General features: G+C 48.6%; 1 protein-coding gene and 1 long non-coding RNA gene across 9 annotated transcripts in view; one reads left to right on the plus strand and one right to left on the minus strand.

The window, feature by feature from the left end:
• The first annotated feature begins 7,855 nt into the window (after nucleotides 1-7,855).
• Nucleotides 7,856-14,962, plus strand: LOC310847223. The gene is made up of 2 exons (XR_014565678.1): nucleotides 7,856-11,811; nucleotides 12,385-14,962. It is a non-coding gene; the product is annotated as an uncharacterized lncRNA (long non-coding RNA).
• A 1,242-nt stretch (nucleotides 14,963-16,204) lies between these two features.
• ZNF512B (zinc finger protein 512B) overlaps nucleotides 16,205-17,830 on the minus strand; it is a 49,933-nt gene continuing 48,307 nt past the window's right edge. For all 8 annotated transcript variants that reach the window (XM_083744246.1, XM_083744250.1, XM_083744249.1 and 5 more), the window contains exon 17: nucleotides 16,205-17,504. In XM_083744246.1, the coding sequence (XP_083600372.1) occupies nucleotides 17,217-17,504 (288 nt within the window). In that variant the 3' untranslated portion in view covers nucleotides 16,205-17,216. The remainder of the gene's footprint in view (nucleotides 17,505-17,830) is intronic.

Below are 17,830 nucleotides of genomic sequence, written 5' to 3' on the forward strand. Positions count from 1 at the left end.
GAAGCAACTCAAGAAACGAAAAACCCTTTCGTCTTGCGCATTTTTCGTCTAGCGAGGCATTCGTCTTGCGGGGCACCACTGTAAAGCAAACTTTTTGTCTGTTTGTGGTTAATCTGTGATTTATTAAACATGCTATGCCTTAGCATTATTTGTGATCCAGACCATAATGTTACAAGGATTTCAGCGGGATTTCAGCTCTCTCTAGCAGCAAGGAACCTGTTCACTTTACCAGTTCAACTCAAGATACAAAATGCGCCTAATTTAAATGGCGTGTAACTTTGAATGGCATGTGGTGAAACACTTGGATTTGCACAGAGAAAGAGCAAGCCAGAGATCCATTCCTTTCTGACGTGTGGCAATTTCGGGCCCTCCTCCTTTTAAGGCAAACCATGGTTTGCAATTTCATCTTAATCAGCTTGAAAAAAACAGGCTCGTTTCCAATCCTTTGGAAATAAGCAGACCTCCAGCAGTTCAGAAAATCCAGCAAACGATGGTTGGCTTCAGTCCAGTGGCGTAGCGTGGGGGGTGCAGGGGGGGCCGGCTGCACCGGGCGCAACATCTGGGGGGCGCGCTCGCACTCGCAGTTCTGCCCCTACCTGGCTCACTCTCTCTCACCGCAGTGCTGGCTGTGTGAATCCGATCCGAGCCGCCGGGTCGCCGCCCACTGTGCCAGGTGTGCAGTGCGGAGAGAGAGCGAGGGACTATCTGGGGGAGGGACAGTGCAGCGGCCGCCCAGCGCAGCACTGAGCGCGGGAGAGAACCACAGCAGACCAGACCAGGCAGCAGCAAGAAGAAGCTGGCAGCGGAGGCAGGTTAGGGGTTAGGGGGCGCAAATTACTTGCCTTGCCCCGGGTGCTGACAACCCACGCTACGCCGCTGCTTCAGTCCATGAATGACAGGTGTCCATCAAATGGGGAACAGAAAGAACATGGATGTGATGACCTTTGAAGGCTCCTCCGTTGTTTAGTGCAGGCGTCCCCAACCTAGGTCCCTCAAGAGATTTTGGACTACAACTCCCATCATCTCTGACCATCGGCCATGATTGGTGGGATTTGCAGTCCTACACAACGTGAGGGCACAAGGTTGGAGAAGAATTGCTTAGTATTATGCAGTGTATCTGAAGAAGTGTGCATGCACACGAAAGCTCATACCAAGAACTGACTTAGTTGGTCTTTAAGGTGCTACTGGAAGGATTTTTTTTTTTAGTATTATGTGTGAATCAGTCCTGTAACTGGTAGTTGTATGTGAGAGGAATGCATTAGCAGATGCCACCTTAAAAAACCTCTTGAAAGTTGTGAATCAGAGCACAATACATTACGGTAATTGTGCATAAGGCTCTTTGGGTCAAGCTTTGCCACGCTTTCTTTTCAGCAGCAAGGAAACTCAAGTATGAAAAAAGGCAATAAACATTTATTTCATACAGCTGTGGGTTGTTGTTGTTTTTTAAATACATACAGTACATAGATTTCTCCCTTCAAGGGTTTTCAGTGGCGCCGATATTAATATTTATTTTATTACAGTACTCAAGCTGAGGAATTATTTTGTCAATGATTACCAAAAGGACAGGTCGTCACAAATCAGAAGTCTATAAGAGAGTTTACAGTTAAAACATTTTTTAATTTTTTGTGTTGGATTTTTTTCTCCTTTTTCTTTTTTTGCAAATAAACACTTTTTAATATATATTTATATATATTTATTTATATATGGTTACAAGTGATAGACTGAAAATCTTTTTTTTTTTCCCCTCCCCATTTTAACTTTTCAAAATACACTTATGCATTAATGCCTGGCATCAGAAAGAAGAAATAAAAAGACAAAAAAAGGAAAAAAGAAACAATTCAAAACAACATTTGGAGATGCCCGGGAATGGGTACCACGAAGAAAGGGATACAGTGGGAGGGGAAAAGGAAAGATGGTTTCGGATATATGGGCGAGAATGTATCGTGGGGGCAGGCCTCCTTGGACGCATGGAAGCACATGAGTGTCACACCAAAGCACAGCTTCCATTGCCTCCCCTCTCCTCCCGCCATCTCTCTCACAGAACTGCCCCTGGTCCACTTTGATGGGGGTGGCAGATGTGTGTGCCCACGCCCCAGTGATGGGAACCATGTTCAGGGTGATTGTCTTTAATTCCGAATGCATCGCTCTAGGAAGTGACGTTTGATCTCCGTAGGTTTGGAGAACTACAGTAGCAAGATGATAAATTCCTCCGCACACACCCCACCCCGCTCTGCTGAATTATACTGGTATGCTAGCTTTGTATGTGGCAGTCTTGTCCTCAACTTAAAATGCTCCTGGTACGGAGGAAAGGCCCTTGGGTCTTTCCTAGGTTGGTCTCTCCAAGAGCGCATGGCAAGAACAGGGCCCAAGCACATTCTGATGGATGGATAGGACTGTTTCTCCATCTGTAGCCCTTATTGTGGCATCGAGCACAAAAGCACATTGTGCCGTCCGATTTGAATACGACTAACAGTCCAGTCTAAGGCAGAATTCGAAGCTTCAGCGCTCCTTGATTTCACTAGGCTTAGGCCCAGTCTAACTCTGCATAGGGCCAGTGTAGGAGGTGCCACCTTAAGCCTGTTGAATTTCAGTGGCGTGCAAAGATTAACCCCATTAATGTGGAGGACCTGATTGTCAAGATAGCTGAAAAGCTTCAGTGTGGATTCGAATAGCTGTTTTCTCACCTTTCTTCAGCAGAAGTGGACATCCAAGTGCCATAGGGGGAAATTTAGTGCAACCACTTCATTTTACAAAAGCAATTTTTTTGAGATTCCTTTATGTGGCAGAGCCAAATGCAACTTAATCTGTGGGAAGCCGCCAGCTCAATTGATCCCTCCTCCCCGACCCCATGGTTTTCAGATGTTTTGAGAGCTCTGTGTGCAACAGGGTCATTTGAAAAGTTTGGTAGAATTCCAACAGTTCACTTTTTGAAGACTTCACCTTGGCCAAATGACCAGTGATTCAAACCGCCATCCCAAAGCGACTGAGAAACTTGACCACTTGGTGAGAAAGCAACGGTGTGAATGGACGCACTTTTAGCAAGCCATCAAGGAATAAATTAGGGTTTACCCCTCCCCTTTGCAACTCCTGCAATAAACAACTTCGGCACTTTTGACGATTCGGTTCTTCTGTTGGGTTCAAACAACAGTTGCAATTCTTGCTTTGCTTCCATGTTAATAAATTTAGCGGCTAACTAACCCCTATTCCTGTGCACTGAGTGAAGAATCATGGGAGAATGGTGCATTTTCTAATAGACACTGTACCAAACATTTTATGCCCAGGAAGACAGATGGATGGTGCAGGGCAGAACTGACTGTGTTGTCTTTTACAAGCCCCCCCCCCCAGGGGAAACACTAGTAAACTATCGCTGAAGTCGTTTATTGCGGTAGTGGCAACAAAACCACCACTAATTTAACACAAACCACAGCTGGTCCGGTGAGAATCCTATAGCAGTTAAGATTATCTCCAGCTGTGCCACCACGAAACAGCGTCAACCTGGGAAAACAGTCTTATGCAGAGCTGATAATAAACCTTCATTACGATATCCAACCTGTCCTTTGAGGAGCTTAAAGGGTCTTCCCTCTCCAGTACATCCTCACAACAAGCCTGCGAGGTAGGTTAGGTTGAGCATGACAATACCGGGTCTAAGATGGTCATGGCTGCGTGGAATTGTGAGCCCAAAGCATCCACACAAGCAATGCTGCTAAGATCTGAAATCCTTTCGGCCTCTCCCTGGCTTGCCTCCATGCAAGTATTTCATGCTGAGAAAACATCATCTCATATAAAGTTAATATAACGTATTTTTTGCTCTATAAGACTCACTTTTCCCCTCCTAAAAAGTAAGGGGAAATGTGTGTGCGTCTTATGGAGTGAATGCAGGCTGCGCAGCTATCCCAGAAGCAAGAACAGCAAGAGGGATCGCTGCTTTCACTGCACAGCGATCCCTCTTGCTGTTCTGGCTTCTGAGATTCAGAATTTTTCTCTCTTGTTTTCCTCCTCCAAAAACTAGGTGCGTCTTATAGAGCGAACAATACAGTGATTGCTGGAGTTGCAATAGCTACTCTGCTAACAGGGAGCTCCTCTATCACAAACTTTCAGCTTTGCAGCTCAGGTTTGCAACTAAGGTTGCTGGGAAATTGGGAGCCCAGGCCACCCTACAGAACTTGTAATGGATTTCAATTGACTGTCCAAGTCTTACTAACTTAGGAAGACTGAAGTTGTACTTGCAAGCTCACTCTCGAAACCTTTTACATGGTCCAGGGGTGCTGTTCGGGATCGACAGGGCTGTAGATTACCTTCCCCTGTCCTCCCTTAATTTATTTCTTTTGTAATGACTGAGCGTACAGGATGCTGCAATTCTATGATTCTATGAATCAATTAGTCCATGTATCTCAGTACTGTCTACAACATCTGGCAGCGGCTCTGCAAGGTTTTAGGCAGAAGTCTCTCCCGATCCTGGGTTTCACCCTGGGACCTTCTGCATGCAAAGGAGATACGTCTAACCTTCCCCAAGGACACAGGGCAGGTGTGAGGTCCCACCCATGCGAGACTCATCTGCTATGGTCCCCTTGCACGCAGGTTTCTCCAGAAATGCTAGCTTCAGCTCCTGGTGGCAACAAACTGAGCTTTCAGTGTCAACAGCTGACGTTCAAAGCCAACCACACTTCACAAGGGGTATTGCACCCCCTCGACAGCTCCAGCGCATAACCAGTGCTCAAAAGTGCTCAAGTACGGCCACAGCTAACACACAAAAACGCATCTTACGACATCCGAGGCCTGAGAGCAGCCGGTGGTATGAAGTGGGAGAGTCCTGACACAAGGGAGATGACTATACCACTTCAGGCTGCAGGTGCAGGAATCGACTTTTGACTTTTGAACGCTCCCCTGCACTTTCAAAATGACCTAGAAAAGGAGCAGAGTGGGGAGGGGAAGCTAAGCTAGAACCCCCAACTCCATGTGTTTTTATATGGCTGCATGTACAGTCATACCTCGGATTACAGCCACTTCAGGTTGCGTTTTTGTGGGTTGCGGACTGCCAAAACCCAGAAGTACCGGAACAGGTTACTTCCAGGTTTCGGTGGTCGTGCATGCGCAGAAGTGCTAAATCGCACTTTGCACATGTGCAGAAGTGCTGACTTGCAACCCGCGCATGCGCAGACGCAGGGTTGCAAACGTGCATCCCGCAAGGATCACGTTTGCAACCCAAGCGTCCGCTGTATTTATTTTGTAAGGAAAAGCGTAATAATCTTTCTAAATAAATAACAAATAAATGAGCTGTGAAGTGCTGCTTCTTTGCCTGCAAGGAGGTTTTGATTTCTTTGCTTTGACGGAGAAGAGGATTCAGAACTGGCCTCTCTGGAGGCAGAAATCTGCCTGAGGTCATCCTCGCTCCAGGTCTGCCTACTTTTGACAGCCAGCAGTTCACCCAGGTTCTGCGGGCAAAGGCTCCCCCATGACTAGCTACCAACGGCCTACTAACTTGGAACGACCTTCTGGAAGGCTGCAGCCCATTCATTCTCTTCCTCTTCTAGCTGCATCTGCAAAATGGGCAGAGAACAGTACAGGACGCCTTTCATGGGGGAAGGAAGGCCAAAAGCTGGCGATTTCCACCTGATGCCCTCAATAATCCTAAGAACGCAGGTGTGGGCATGCACAATGAATGACCATCTCAAAAAAGAAGTTGCAAGCATTTCTGCCAAGATCAGCTGATGCTGCAAAGAGCATCTCTGGGTGCACACAGGTGATTGCACATGTATGTTTGAGCTCCTCCAACCTCCCTCTCAGCAGCAACATCTGAATCTGCACAAGTTTTGGGGAGCAGTGGAACAGGGTGGGTTGATTCTAGAAACCTGGGGGGCAGAGGGCTTAAAAAACATATAGGATGCTCATTGCCTGACCCTATATTTCCTGAAACTGAAATTTAATGCCTCACTTGCTAGCTGGTCCAGAAATTATTTATGGCGGTGGCTGGAACACAATTTGTGGAGAAATGATGGCGACCCAGTATGAATGGCGTGTTCAGATGGAACAACCCGCCACACATAGAGTTGTGTTGTGAGTGCAGCAATCGCAGGGAGAAAAGCTCCGGCAGAACTTTTCTGAGGTCAAATGTGAGAACAGGATCAAACAGGACGAGAGGTTGCTGCTCACGGTGAACCCTGAGCAACGTTGACTTTCATTGTGTAAAAAATAAGTTCCTGGCCCTCATTAAGGCAGGAAAACGAAACAAAACCCTGAAGTCATTTAGAGGCTTATGAGCCAGAGGAAGTTTGGGTTGCACTGGCTGGAAAATGAGGTAGGAGTTCTTCTTCCAGTTCCCTCCCCCGCCCCAAAACAGCCCATCATATTTTGAACCCATCCACCCACATTAGCCCCTTCCCAGTCATGCATTGCTCCCAACCCTTCTTAAATCTAGTTTAAAAAATAAATAAAAATCCACAAATGATCAGACTGGGGCAAAATAATCTGTGCACAGGAACGCATGCATAAATGTGTAAAGTCTCCACACTTTACTATTTCAGTTATTGAAGATATATTTTCTCTTCCTGTTATTTGGGGTTTTTCGTGTGGTTTTTTAAATCTAAGTGCAAGCTTCTATGTCCTTCGTTTAGAAGGGGGTTAACAGCACAAGAGCCACACGGTTCAGGAACAAAACATCTTGTGAACAGGCCCCTTTATCCCCAAGACACACGCCACTCAAACTTCAGAGCTGTATCTGTTTAAGAAGAAGAAGAGTTTGGATTTGATATCCCGCTTTATCACTACCCGAAGGAGTCTCAAAGCGGCTAACAATCTCCTTTCCCTTCCTCCCCCACAACAAACACTCTGTGAGGTGAGTGGGGCTGAGAGACTTCAGAGAAGTGTGACTAGCCCAAGGTCACCCAGCAGCTGCATGTGGAGGAGCGGGGAAGCGAACCCGGTTCACCAGATTACGAGTCCACCGCTCTTAACCACTACACCACACTGGGTCTAGAAGGCAGCCTCCCCCATTCTGGTGCCCTCCAGATGTTTGGACTCGAAATCCCATCGGCTCCAAGGCTGCAATACATCTAGTTTCTTCAGGACAAGAGTCCAAAGATGTTGATGGCTTTCCCCGAGAGGACGACGCTCTATGGCTTTAGATTTTCTCCCCCAAAGAGAGTTATTGCACAGTCTAGGCCATCCTGAGGGCCATTTCCTCTTCTGGGGGGCTACATCCCAGTGGTAGGTGGGGGAGGCCCAGAAGCAAAAGTAGGCTAGTTCCTACACACACACCCTTTATCCTCCACCCAAGATGCAAAGCTGGGCCCAAGAGGTGTGGCCTGTTGAGAGGGGCGTGGCCTGGTGAGAGTTCCTGAGGACCAGATGGAGGGGCCTGGAAACTGGGACCCTGGACCCGAGGCTCCCCACCCTTGGCCTAGTGGGAGACCCCCAAGAAACAAAAGTGTTGGAAGATTGAAGCATCATGTCAGGGACAGGTTGGGCACAGAGGAGCGGTAGGAGGAACCCTCAAGGGATGAAGAAGAAGAAGAAGAAGAAGAAGAAGAAGAAGAAGAAGAAGAAGAAGAAGAAGAAGAAGTAGTAGTAGTAGTAGTAGTAGTGTTTGGACTTGATATCCCGCCTTTCACTCCCCTTAAGGCAGCGATTCTCAACCTGTGGGTCCCCAGATGTTGTTGGACTACAATTCCCATCATCACTAGCTAGCAAGGCCAGAGCTCAGGGATGATGGGAGTTGTAGTCCAACAACATCTGGGGACCTAGAGGTTGAGAACCGCTGCCTTAAGGAGTCTCAAAGCGGCTAACCATCTCCTTTCCCTTCCTCCCCCACAACAAACACTCTGTGAGGTGAGTGAGGCTGTGAACCTTCAGAAAGTGCAACCAGCCCAAGGTCACCTAGCAGCTGCATCCGGAGGAGCGGAGACGTGAACCCGGTTCCCCAGATTACGAGTCTATCGCTCTTAACCACTACACCACGCTTCAGGGAAGGCGGCTCTGAGCCCCGGGAGTGGTGGTAGGACTGGGAAGAAAAGGTTCTGAAGCCGAAGAAATAGAATTCATGGTCCAGGCTCACCTCCCCAACCGGGTGCTCTTCAGATTGTTGGACTCCGGCTCCCATCATCCGCCAACAACATGGTCAGGAATGATGGGAGTTATAGTCCAGCAACATCTGGAAGGCACCAGGTTTGGGGACCACGGCCCAGATCATTCCTTTGGATCACGCGTGAGCTAGTGTCGAGGGCCCTTCTCGACTTATCTCACTCGGCATCCCCCAATCAAACATGCAACTCGGATAAACAGACATGAATGAGATGTTGGACTGGGCAACTCACAGGGGTCCTGAACTGCTTCATTCTCTGTACACCACTCGAAATCAACGACAGGTTGAGGTGAATAGCTTTTCATTAAGAAAACTGAGGTAGCAGGAGTGGCTTGGAGGTGGTTCTCGGGAGCCAAAATTGGGAGGGATACTCCCAGGGCATGAATGAAGCGCCAGCACGCATTCCACTGCAGCGGTGATGGCATCGTCTCCTGGGCCGTTTCTTGCCATTCCTTGGCATGCCAAATAAAAGAGGGAAAAAACAACCCACCAAATAAGCCAGGGACAGGGAGCATTTGCACTCCAGCTCCCACCAACCCCAGCCAGCATGACCAAAGGTCAAAGGTGATGGGCACCGCAATGCAACAGCCCCTGGAGAATCCCAGGGTTCCTACACCTGAAATAAGCTAAGCAGAAGAAGAGGTACGTTACATTAGCGTGAATAGCTAAAGGGCTGAACTGCTAACTTTTATTCCGACAAACCTCAACATTCCTTTTATTACAGTATTTCATCTATCAAAATGTCACATGACAGTAAGCTTTGGAGTTCAACAGAACTCTTCGCCAGCCTGCATGTTAAGCAAGGCGGGAGTTGGGGATAAGAAACAAATTGGCTCGTTACTGAAGCCCTAATGTCTGCAGTAGGCAAAAATTCATTACTGCGGTATATTCTTAGGAGGGGCAGGGCTGTGGGGGTTGTCACAAAAAGCTCCCACATTTCAGGATTTGCCGCTTGCAACCCTGGGTGCTCCCCTCCAGGTTACAGCCCCATTCATCCGAAGTACTCATGAAATCGAAACTCTGCTTATGGCTGCAGTTCACTCTCACTTCCTTTTCACCTAGAGACATTTTGGCTGTTCTCACTAACAATCCGTTTGCACCAGTCTATAAGCAGAAATGCACAAGAGCAAAGGCCCGATTTTGCATTTCCCCCCCCCCTGAATCCCCAGGAAATGAATGCCTGTGACGCGAATGCCTATCGCACACAACCAGCGAGAAAACGTGCAGTCCGACCCAACCGGCAAAGTCTATTTTGCAGCCAGCCTCTGGAGGACACCAGAAATATGTCACTCGTGCCTCTGGAGACGAGATGTTGCCATGATATCCCCATGCATCAGTAGACAAGATGTACTCTAGGGAGGCTACATTTCCGTCCCAAAGCCGTAAATGGAAGGGATCTTGCATTAAGCAAATAAGCTACGGGTTCCCAGCTCAAATCTCAGCACAGCTATGAACTCACTGGCTTGGCTTATTAGACTAGCTTCTTAGTCTTAACCTCCCTCTGCAATAAGGAGATAATAACATTGGCGACTTGTTATTTGGATTACTTGAGATAATGCAAGGGCTTGAGAGAAAAGCAAAGCATTGCACAGCCCTGGAGTTTGTCTAGCAGAAAGCGTAACCTTTGCAAACACGTCGTTGGAAGCATGCAAAACCATTTCCATTCGCTGCCTTGCCCAGACCTGACTTTATCATCAGCAGGACACATTGTGAATGAACCAGCTCTCTCCCATTGGAAGGATCCTTGCCTAGTCGCCATCAGCCCGACTGTTGCTCGCCATAGGTGAATGGGGTAATCATGGATGCTAGAACTAGGGGTGGACAGAGTAGGGGGTTATATTTGGGACTGGGAATCATCTGACATCAGGGTACAGCACCCACGTTGGCTTGTTCTCGGCTTGTCCTTCCAATTATTCTGGAACTACACAGGAAAGGGGAGGAAGGAGACTTTTTAAAGTCAGGAAAAGCGAAGAAGGAAACAAGCAGGAATGAAGGAAGGAAGGAAGCGACTCTGGTGGGATGGAACAGTGAGGCAGCCTGGGCGGACCATGGATAAGGAAGAATGCAGCAGAGCGAACTTGCGACTTCCTGAATGCACAAGATGATGCTATACCACCAAACTATTCATTCAGACAGTCCGCACTAAAGTCAAGGAATGGTTCTCCCAGAGTGGCACAACCACAGCAACAGCCTCCTGGCACAGGAATTGCTGCCATTTACCAGGAGGCGTAAGGCAGCTAGGTTGGCCAAGCACAGAAGAGGCAATCTGGTGCTCTCATTGGGGCAACTGCACAGCGTAAACCTCACCATCACAGCCAGCCAACCAGTAAGCAACAGTGGCGCTGCTGCCAGGAGGCTATTGCTGTGGACCAGTGCTGCTCTGCCAGGTGAGCCAGTTCTATTAGGCCTGGCGCCACAGTCAGGTAGGATGGCTTACCCAGCTGCCAGGTTTCCAGGGTTAAAAGGCAAGATATTATCAGCTGCTATTTATCTCTGGCTGCCTTTGGCCTACCCACTTAAAGCGCTCAACAAACGAAAACAACCTTTCCCCCTCCATCCGCTTTGTTCTTTACCAACCGCCTGCTAAAACCACAGGTAGCAAATCTATAAAGTGAGGCTGTGGAGCACAGAGGACGGCTTTGGCTTGCAAAGCGAGAGCTAATTATATCTGCGGCATTTGCATCTGAGCACAACTTTGTAGTTCTGTGCTTTCCCCTTTCCCCACCGCTGCTGAACCCGTTTCCACGTGGTAAACAATCAATCTGGGGAGGGGAAGCAAAGGGTTTAAGTGCTTTAAGGAGGGATCGCGGATCCACCTTTACAGTGGTTTCTTCAGTGGTGGCAAAACTAAGACATTTCCCCCCTAGATTGATTTTTGATTTTTGATTTTATTGTTATTTATGCTTTATACCGTATTTTATGCTCTTTTTTTTTTTGTAGCATCAATTAAGTGTTTTAAATTTGTTGTTAGCCGCCCTGAGCCCAGTTTCCTGAACCGGGAAGGGTGGGGTATAAATAAAAATTCATTATTATTATTATTTAGCCGCCTGAGGCAAAGGACAAGATGGCGGTCTCTTCCCAATTCCATGTATGGAAGGCGACTGGACTGGCTGAACACCAGCACTGGTGATGGGGCAGTATCCTGTTCTATAACTGAGGGCAGCAGGTTAGCTTAGAACACCCAGGCTACGTGGCACCCACAAAAAGACTGCTTTTCCCACCTGCCTAATGGTAGGGCTGGTCCTGACCAAAGGTCACTACCTCATCTGATATTTTGAAACAGCCTCCACTGCCTCTTCTCTCCCCTTTCCTTTTTTTGTGCAAAAGCCTTTTGAAACGAATATATCCATTTATTTGTTTGCAAGCAGCAGCAACCTACCCACAAGATCCCTCCCCCCCATATGATGAATTAATCGCCCCTTTCCCCACCCTGTGTTGCTCCTACCGTGAGCTTGAGAGCCCTCCCCTCATCCCCTCTGCATTCCCCCCCCCCCAAAAAGTGCTCAAAATATGGTGCCACAACTCTATAGACTACCCTGCAGGATTGTCATATACTTCACTCACCCACCCACCCCACCCACGGGCATAACTGCAGTGCGCTACTCTGCAGGGCTGACGTAACCCGTACTCTCTCATCCACCATGTCCCACTCCCTATGGTCCCAATACGGGTATGCAAATACGGATACAGAGAAAAAGCAACCCTTGTTCCCACAGAAGGAAACATAGTACAGTGTGATGGCCTGGGAATCCGATTCAGAGGCTGAACCGGAGGAATCCCAGCCTGCACAGGAGTCCCCGCCTCCAGGGCCGGCTGAACTGGGGCAGGGCCTTGAAGCTGAAGCACCTGCACCTGTGCCGGATCCTCAGGAGAGGCACCAGGTGAATCCACTCTGGCTCCAGAGGTGGTTGAGGACTCAGGGCCTGCAGGTGAGTCTCCCCCTGGGCCCAGTAACCCTTCAGCCTCTCCTGAACTGCAGAGGCTCAGGGCAGAGAGGCGAAGGGAACTGGTTTCTCCCAGGAGGAGTGCTCGCCTTAAGGCCAGGAGAGGCAGGTCTCCTGGGGGCCGGGACCGCCCCTGGCCTCAGAGAAGATAAAGGCCAGTCAGCCCGGTCCCAGGTTGCGGGAGCAATGTCGTTGATGAGCTTTTTCGGCCAGCATCCAGTCCTGTTTCCCCCAGAGTTCCTGTCCTTGCCCGGCTTCCCGCTGTGGACCCCGCTTCGCCCGAGGAGGGCTGTCTGCCGACCCTCAACTCAGGTCCTGGACCTCGCCCCACGGTAACCTCCCCCCTGGACCAGCACAGTACAGTATGGTATTTGAGAAAGCTGTGGTTTGGGGGGGGGGTGGATTAAAAAGTTGAAGCCATGTACTTCATGTTATGTTTGCTTCATGTTACGTTCTTTCAGGTTATGTCCCGCGGCGACCCAGAAGGGTTACTTCCGGGTTTCGCCACTTGCGCATACGCAGAAGCGCAAAATGACATCATGTGCATGCGCAGAAGCGGCGAATCACAACCTGCGCGTGTGCAGACGTGCCGCAGTGGGTTGAGCTCTTTTCATGTTGCGAACGAGCCTCTGGAACGGATCCCGTTCGCAACCAGAGGTACCACTGCAGGGCCATTTTGAACTGTACAATTTTTAAAAGTGTGGACCTTAAGACGATTTAAGCGTACTCATGAAAATGTAGTGTTTGAATGTGGCCAAAGACCTGCTTGGTGCAGGTGCACCTGCCTGCCACCCTGAGCTGGCAAAACTGTGCCAATCCTGGCCACTTGGCAAGAACACCGGGTTGCGGCTGCATCTGGTGTGGAGCAGTCCTCGGGAGATGCATAAGCAAACTAGATGTCCCTCACTTAATTGCAGGCTCCAGGGATTGAAGCGGATGGCCCTGTTATGTAGATCTGGTGGTCTACCGCTGAACTCTGCTCCCTTCCTCCTCCTTCCTGCTTTTCAAAGACTGAGAGACTTTTGCAAAAAGAGGCAGCTATCTTGTTAAAGGTGCCGCAGTTGGTAGGTCTTGCATCTGTGGCTTCTCTGCACTGAACCGGCCAAGGAAAAGCTTCTCTGTGCACAAAAAAGTAACCAGCGTCTTGGTTCCAACAGACCCAAGACTTTGAGGGGCTTGATTAAATAAGTGCAAGTCCTTCTGACTGGGCAAAATGCGGAAGTTTTAATTCAGCTGCCAAGACAGGCCACGCAGCCTTAGATTTCCCCAGGGAGTCAGCCTGACAAAGAGTTAAGCTGACACTTCTAGGCATGCCGTTAATGATTTCCCCGCCCCTCTGAAATTACTGAATGAGGTCTTTGCAGAGTGAAGAAAGGACTATGAACTGCTGGAGAGAGAGAAATAATGGCAGGAGCTTAATTAACAAAAAAAGTTTACCTTCTGAAATTCAATGTGAGAGGGGATGGGAGAGATCATTCGGCCTTGTTATTCATTAGGCGGTAGCTTCCACCCCAAGTTTTCCCTGTGCTAAAACCATTAAATTAGATATTACTTTGACGATAGCGTCAAAGGCTGGAGACAAGAAATCGTTCAAAAGAGCAGAAGGCATGGAAGGTGTTCTGGAGATACTGCGGCTTTCTCTTACCCTGGTGTAGGAAAAGCATTTCTGTCATGCTGCTATTGGCCTTGTCTGCACATCACTCTAAAGCCAGCTTCATCAATCTGGTGCCCTCCAGATTCCCATCAGCCCCGGCCACCTTGAAGGGACCACTACGGATCTCTAGTACACTTTCACATGAACCCCAGGACCATTTGGAAAATAATGGGGCAGGACAGGTGCCGATAGCCCCTTTGGCGTTTCCCGATTTTCAGTACAAACTGTGGAACTGAAACTGGGGGCAGAGCAGCTTGTGTCTTCAGCAGTGCAAACTTCAAGAAGCAAACAAGGCTAACAAACAAGCAAACTGATGCTCCGTAAGCACTTCTGCCTTGTTGGGTTGTTGCAGCTACAGAGGTCAAGTGGGTTGCACATTTAATTCAGAAGGATGGCATTTTGGCTGGTTAAGGGAAAGAAACTAGGAGCTCAAGATGAGGAACAGCTAAAGGAGTTGGGCATGTTTAGCCTGGAAAAGAGGAGACTGAGAGGAGATATGATAGCCATTTTCAAATATTGTCACATAGAAGATGGAGCAAGCTTGCTCCCGAGGGTAGGACTCGAACCAGTGGCTTCAAGTGATAAGAAAGGAGATTCCAACTAAACTCCAGGAAGAACTTTCTGATGGCAAGAGCTGTTTGACAGTGGAACGGACCCCCTCGGGAGATGGTGGGCTCTCCTTCCTTGGAGGTTTTTGAGCAGATGTTGGATGTTCATCTGTCATGGATGCTTTAGTTGAGATTCCTGCATTGCAGGGGGTGGGACTAGATGATCCACAGGCCCCTTCCAACTCTGATTCTATGAATGTGTGTGTGAATGCCAAAAGCTCTCAATGTGAACACTGCCATCCTATATTATGGCTCCTCATTTAATCATCCCATTCCTTCTCCTAGGAACCCTGAAGCTTAAAATCGTCAATTCAAACCCCAAGACTTGCCAACCGCATCGATAGCAGACAGGCCCAAAGTGTCTTCTAGGCTTCAAAGACTTCCAGTTGACTTCTTCTGCCAAATACCACAGGGTTGGTACAACTCAGTTTCTCCCAACCTGGTGGCCGCCAGATGTTCTGGACGACAACTCCCATCAGCCATAACAGCTGTACTCCAAAACATCTGGAGGGCATGAGGTTGGGGGAAGACTGTTAGAGCTACACCTTCATCAAAGTTAAATGGGACTGATTTCTCCATTATTCCATCACTGGACTACAACTCCCAGCAGCCCTGACCATTCTCAATGCCGGCCTTGGCTGATGAGAGTTGTAGTTCAACAAAGCTACCTGTGCCTTAACCCCCCTCTAGGCAGAAACAGTAGCCAGCCTTGATCCCAAAAGCGGTCCCTTAGGCCAGAGGTGTCTATCCTTTGAAAATTCAGAGATGGCGGAAAGAGCGTTTATAACCTTACTGAGAACCTAGACAATTTTCCCTGTGGCCTAAATCTGGCGGTTTAGGATATAGCCAAAAAGCACTTCTGGGGATTCCTGATACTGGGCAACACATACTGGTTCCATTCGCCATGTGATGGCGGAGAGACTGGTTTCAACTCAAAGCCCGACCAGCTGAGGTAAATGCTGAGGTGTTCATTATGCTGAATTAACATAATATAACATGCCAGGACACACCCAATCCTATTCAAGTACACTTCCCACCCTCTATAGCAGGAGTCACCAAGACCTCCATACCTCCAATGGCGCCTGCAAAAAAGGTCCCCGCAAAATTCCCCTCAAAAATCCACAATGCACGAGAGACCCTGTTCAATCTTTCTGCTCAGATCCTGCTGGCTCCCCCTTCCCTATCAGCTGTTTTTGCATCATGCTGCACTCTCGCAGCAGCCATCTTGGATGACGCCACAGCCCCACGGCGGCCATTTTGTGACCGGTGCCCACGGCATTTCCTCAAAATCCCAAATGCGCCCACTGGCCCAATACGGTTGGCATCCCCCTGCGCTGCAGAAGTCAACTGATGATTTAATTATAGTTGGCGAGACCTTCCCGGTATTCTTGTTTTAACGAGCCAAGTTCAGGCATTCTGCATGAGCAGGAAATATCGAACCCCATCTCTGCCCCCCAACTTTCCCCTACAGAGAAAGGAAGGACTGAAGGATGACTTCTACCCGTGTTTTCCTGAATGTGAGGTTAAACCTCCTTGCGACTAGGAACTCTGCTTTTATTTTGATTTACTTGCTTATTATTACATTCAGCATGCTATCTCTCTCTCCCCATTTTATTCTCACAACAACCCTGTGAGGTAGGTTAGGCTGAGGGGCCGTGACTGGGCCAAAGTCACCTGGCAAGCTTCATAGCCAAGTGAAGGATCTGACCCTTGGTTTCTCGGGTCCCAATCCAATGCTCTGAGCGCTACACCACAGGAGCATTTCCGACCACATGGAAGATTCCAGCAAACTTGACTCAACATCCCACTTCAGACCTTCTGTGCTCAACAAGGGAACAAGAGAGAGGATGGAACTGAGGCCCAGAAGATATTCACGGCTCTGTGGCTCCTTTATGGTTTGATATTTCCTCCAGGCAGAATAAACGTTCTCAAAATTTATTTCGCACCGCAATAAGCGGTTTCCGTTCAAAGCTTCCCCTCCAAGAAGTATGCCTTACAAAAAAAAGTTTGTGATTGACCCCTGCAGGGACTCCCAGGCAAGAATTGACGCAGCGAGAGAACGGCCATTTTCAAAACTCCCCACAGGTCTGCTTCCAAAAACGTCTCATTGCCAAAACCCTCCCCCTTCCCCGCCCTCCTCCCCAAACCTTGACAACTGAAGGATATAGCTCCCAAAACTGAAAACGGGGAACCGGGTCCCAAATCAGGGCAACGTTTAAAACGTGAACAGAACCTAACGAAACGACAATCCCGAAACGTCCGTCGTCAAACGACCCCATCGGGTTTTTGTTTTTCCTTTTTTCCTTCGTAAAAAAGCATCTCCTATGAAAATTATAAAAGAAAGCTGGTTCGCAACCACAATCACAACAATAATTTCATCTGTAAAATTCCCACCAGCTCTATTTCCTAACACATGACTGCTACCTGAAAAGGAATCCACAAATAATAATAGCTTTTTAAAAAAGAATTTCGACCAGCTTACGCCTGGGTTCCTATTGCACTTTCCTCTCCCTTTGCTTGAGCAAAACCCCCTTTGCTCTCTTTCCCTCTCCTTCTCTCTCTTTGCTTGAACAGCATCGGGTTCGAATTCAGAAGCAGGAAGAAAGGAAGGAGGGCGCCGACAAACCACCTTACTATTCCACCTGCCCATGGACACGGGGCGCCTGACCCACAGGGGGTTATGTACAATCTGCAGAGGTTTCCGACGGAAGAATCGCACAGCGGCCGTTCCTCGCTTCGTTCTCTTCTTCCAGTGGTGAAAACAAAACGTCCCGTGATTTAAAGTGGTTTTTCGTTTTTAAAAAAGGGATGAGCAGAAGGGGCCCAGCATATACTGGGAGTAGCTCTCCCCTTCCTTCCGCCCCATTACCCTGGGCTGTAAACTAATCATTAGAGAGTTTTGTTTTGTTTTCTCCCCCCCAAAAAACGACGGCTTATTTCTCTGGCATTTTACTGGACCCCCCTTTCTTGCTGTGGGGGGGCTTGTTACCTCGCTCTCTCTCATCGGGGCTGAAATCCGCGGCCTCCCAGGGCCCTGCCGATTTCTTATGGTTCGTCTTGCCTATCTCTTTGCTTTTGGCGGAAGATTCTGGAGGCCTTTCCTTCGGCTTCCGCCCCCTCTTCTTCCCGTCTGTGCTTTTCTTCTTCTCCTCGTGGCTGGCAGCGGACGGCTCGCTGGTCTTTTTCTTCCGGATGGCCTCCGTGGAAGTCCGGAACCAGTTCTGCGTTCAAGGAAGGAAAGGAGAACAGAGTCGGGAACTTGATTTGGACGCGGCACGGAATAGCAGCGTCCACAGCTCTGCCGCAACACCACAACTACCAGCAAACGTGGCGGTTTTCAGAAGTTAAAAAAACAACTAAACGAAGCACCTCATCCCCACTTGAACCATTCTGAGCTGCAATCACTTGCTTCAGTTTGGGGGTTTGCCCCCAAATCCTTCCCCCATATTGGGTGAACCAAGGAGACAAAAGGAGACTTAGGAAGGGAGGAAAGCCAACAGGCAGCTCATTTGGCTAACTGCCCAGAGAATCCAGACACACAGAGAAA

This window comes from Podarcis gaigeae (genome assembly GCF_964106915.1).
Source record: "Podarcis gaigeae genome assembly, chromosome: 6".
Taxonomy (NCBI): domain Eukaryota; kingdom Metazoa; phylum Chordata; class Lepidosauria; order Squamata; family Lacertidae; genus Podarcis; species Podarcis gaigeae.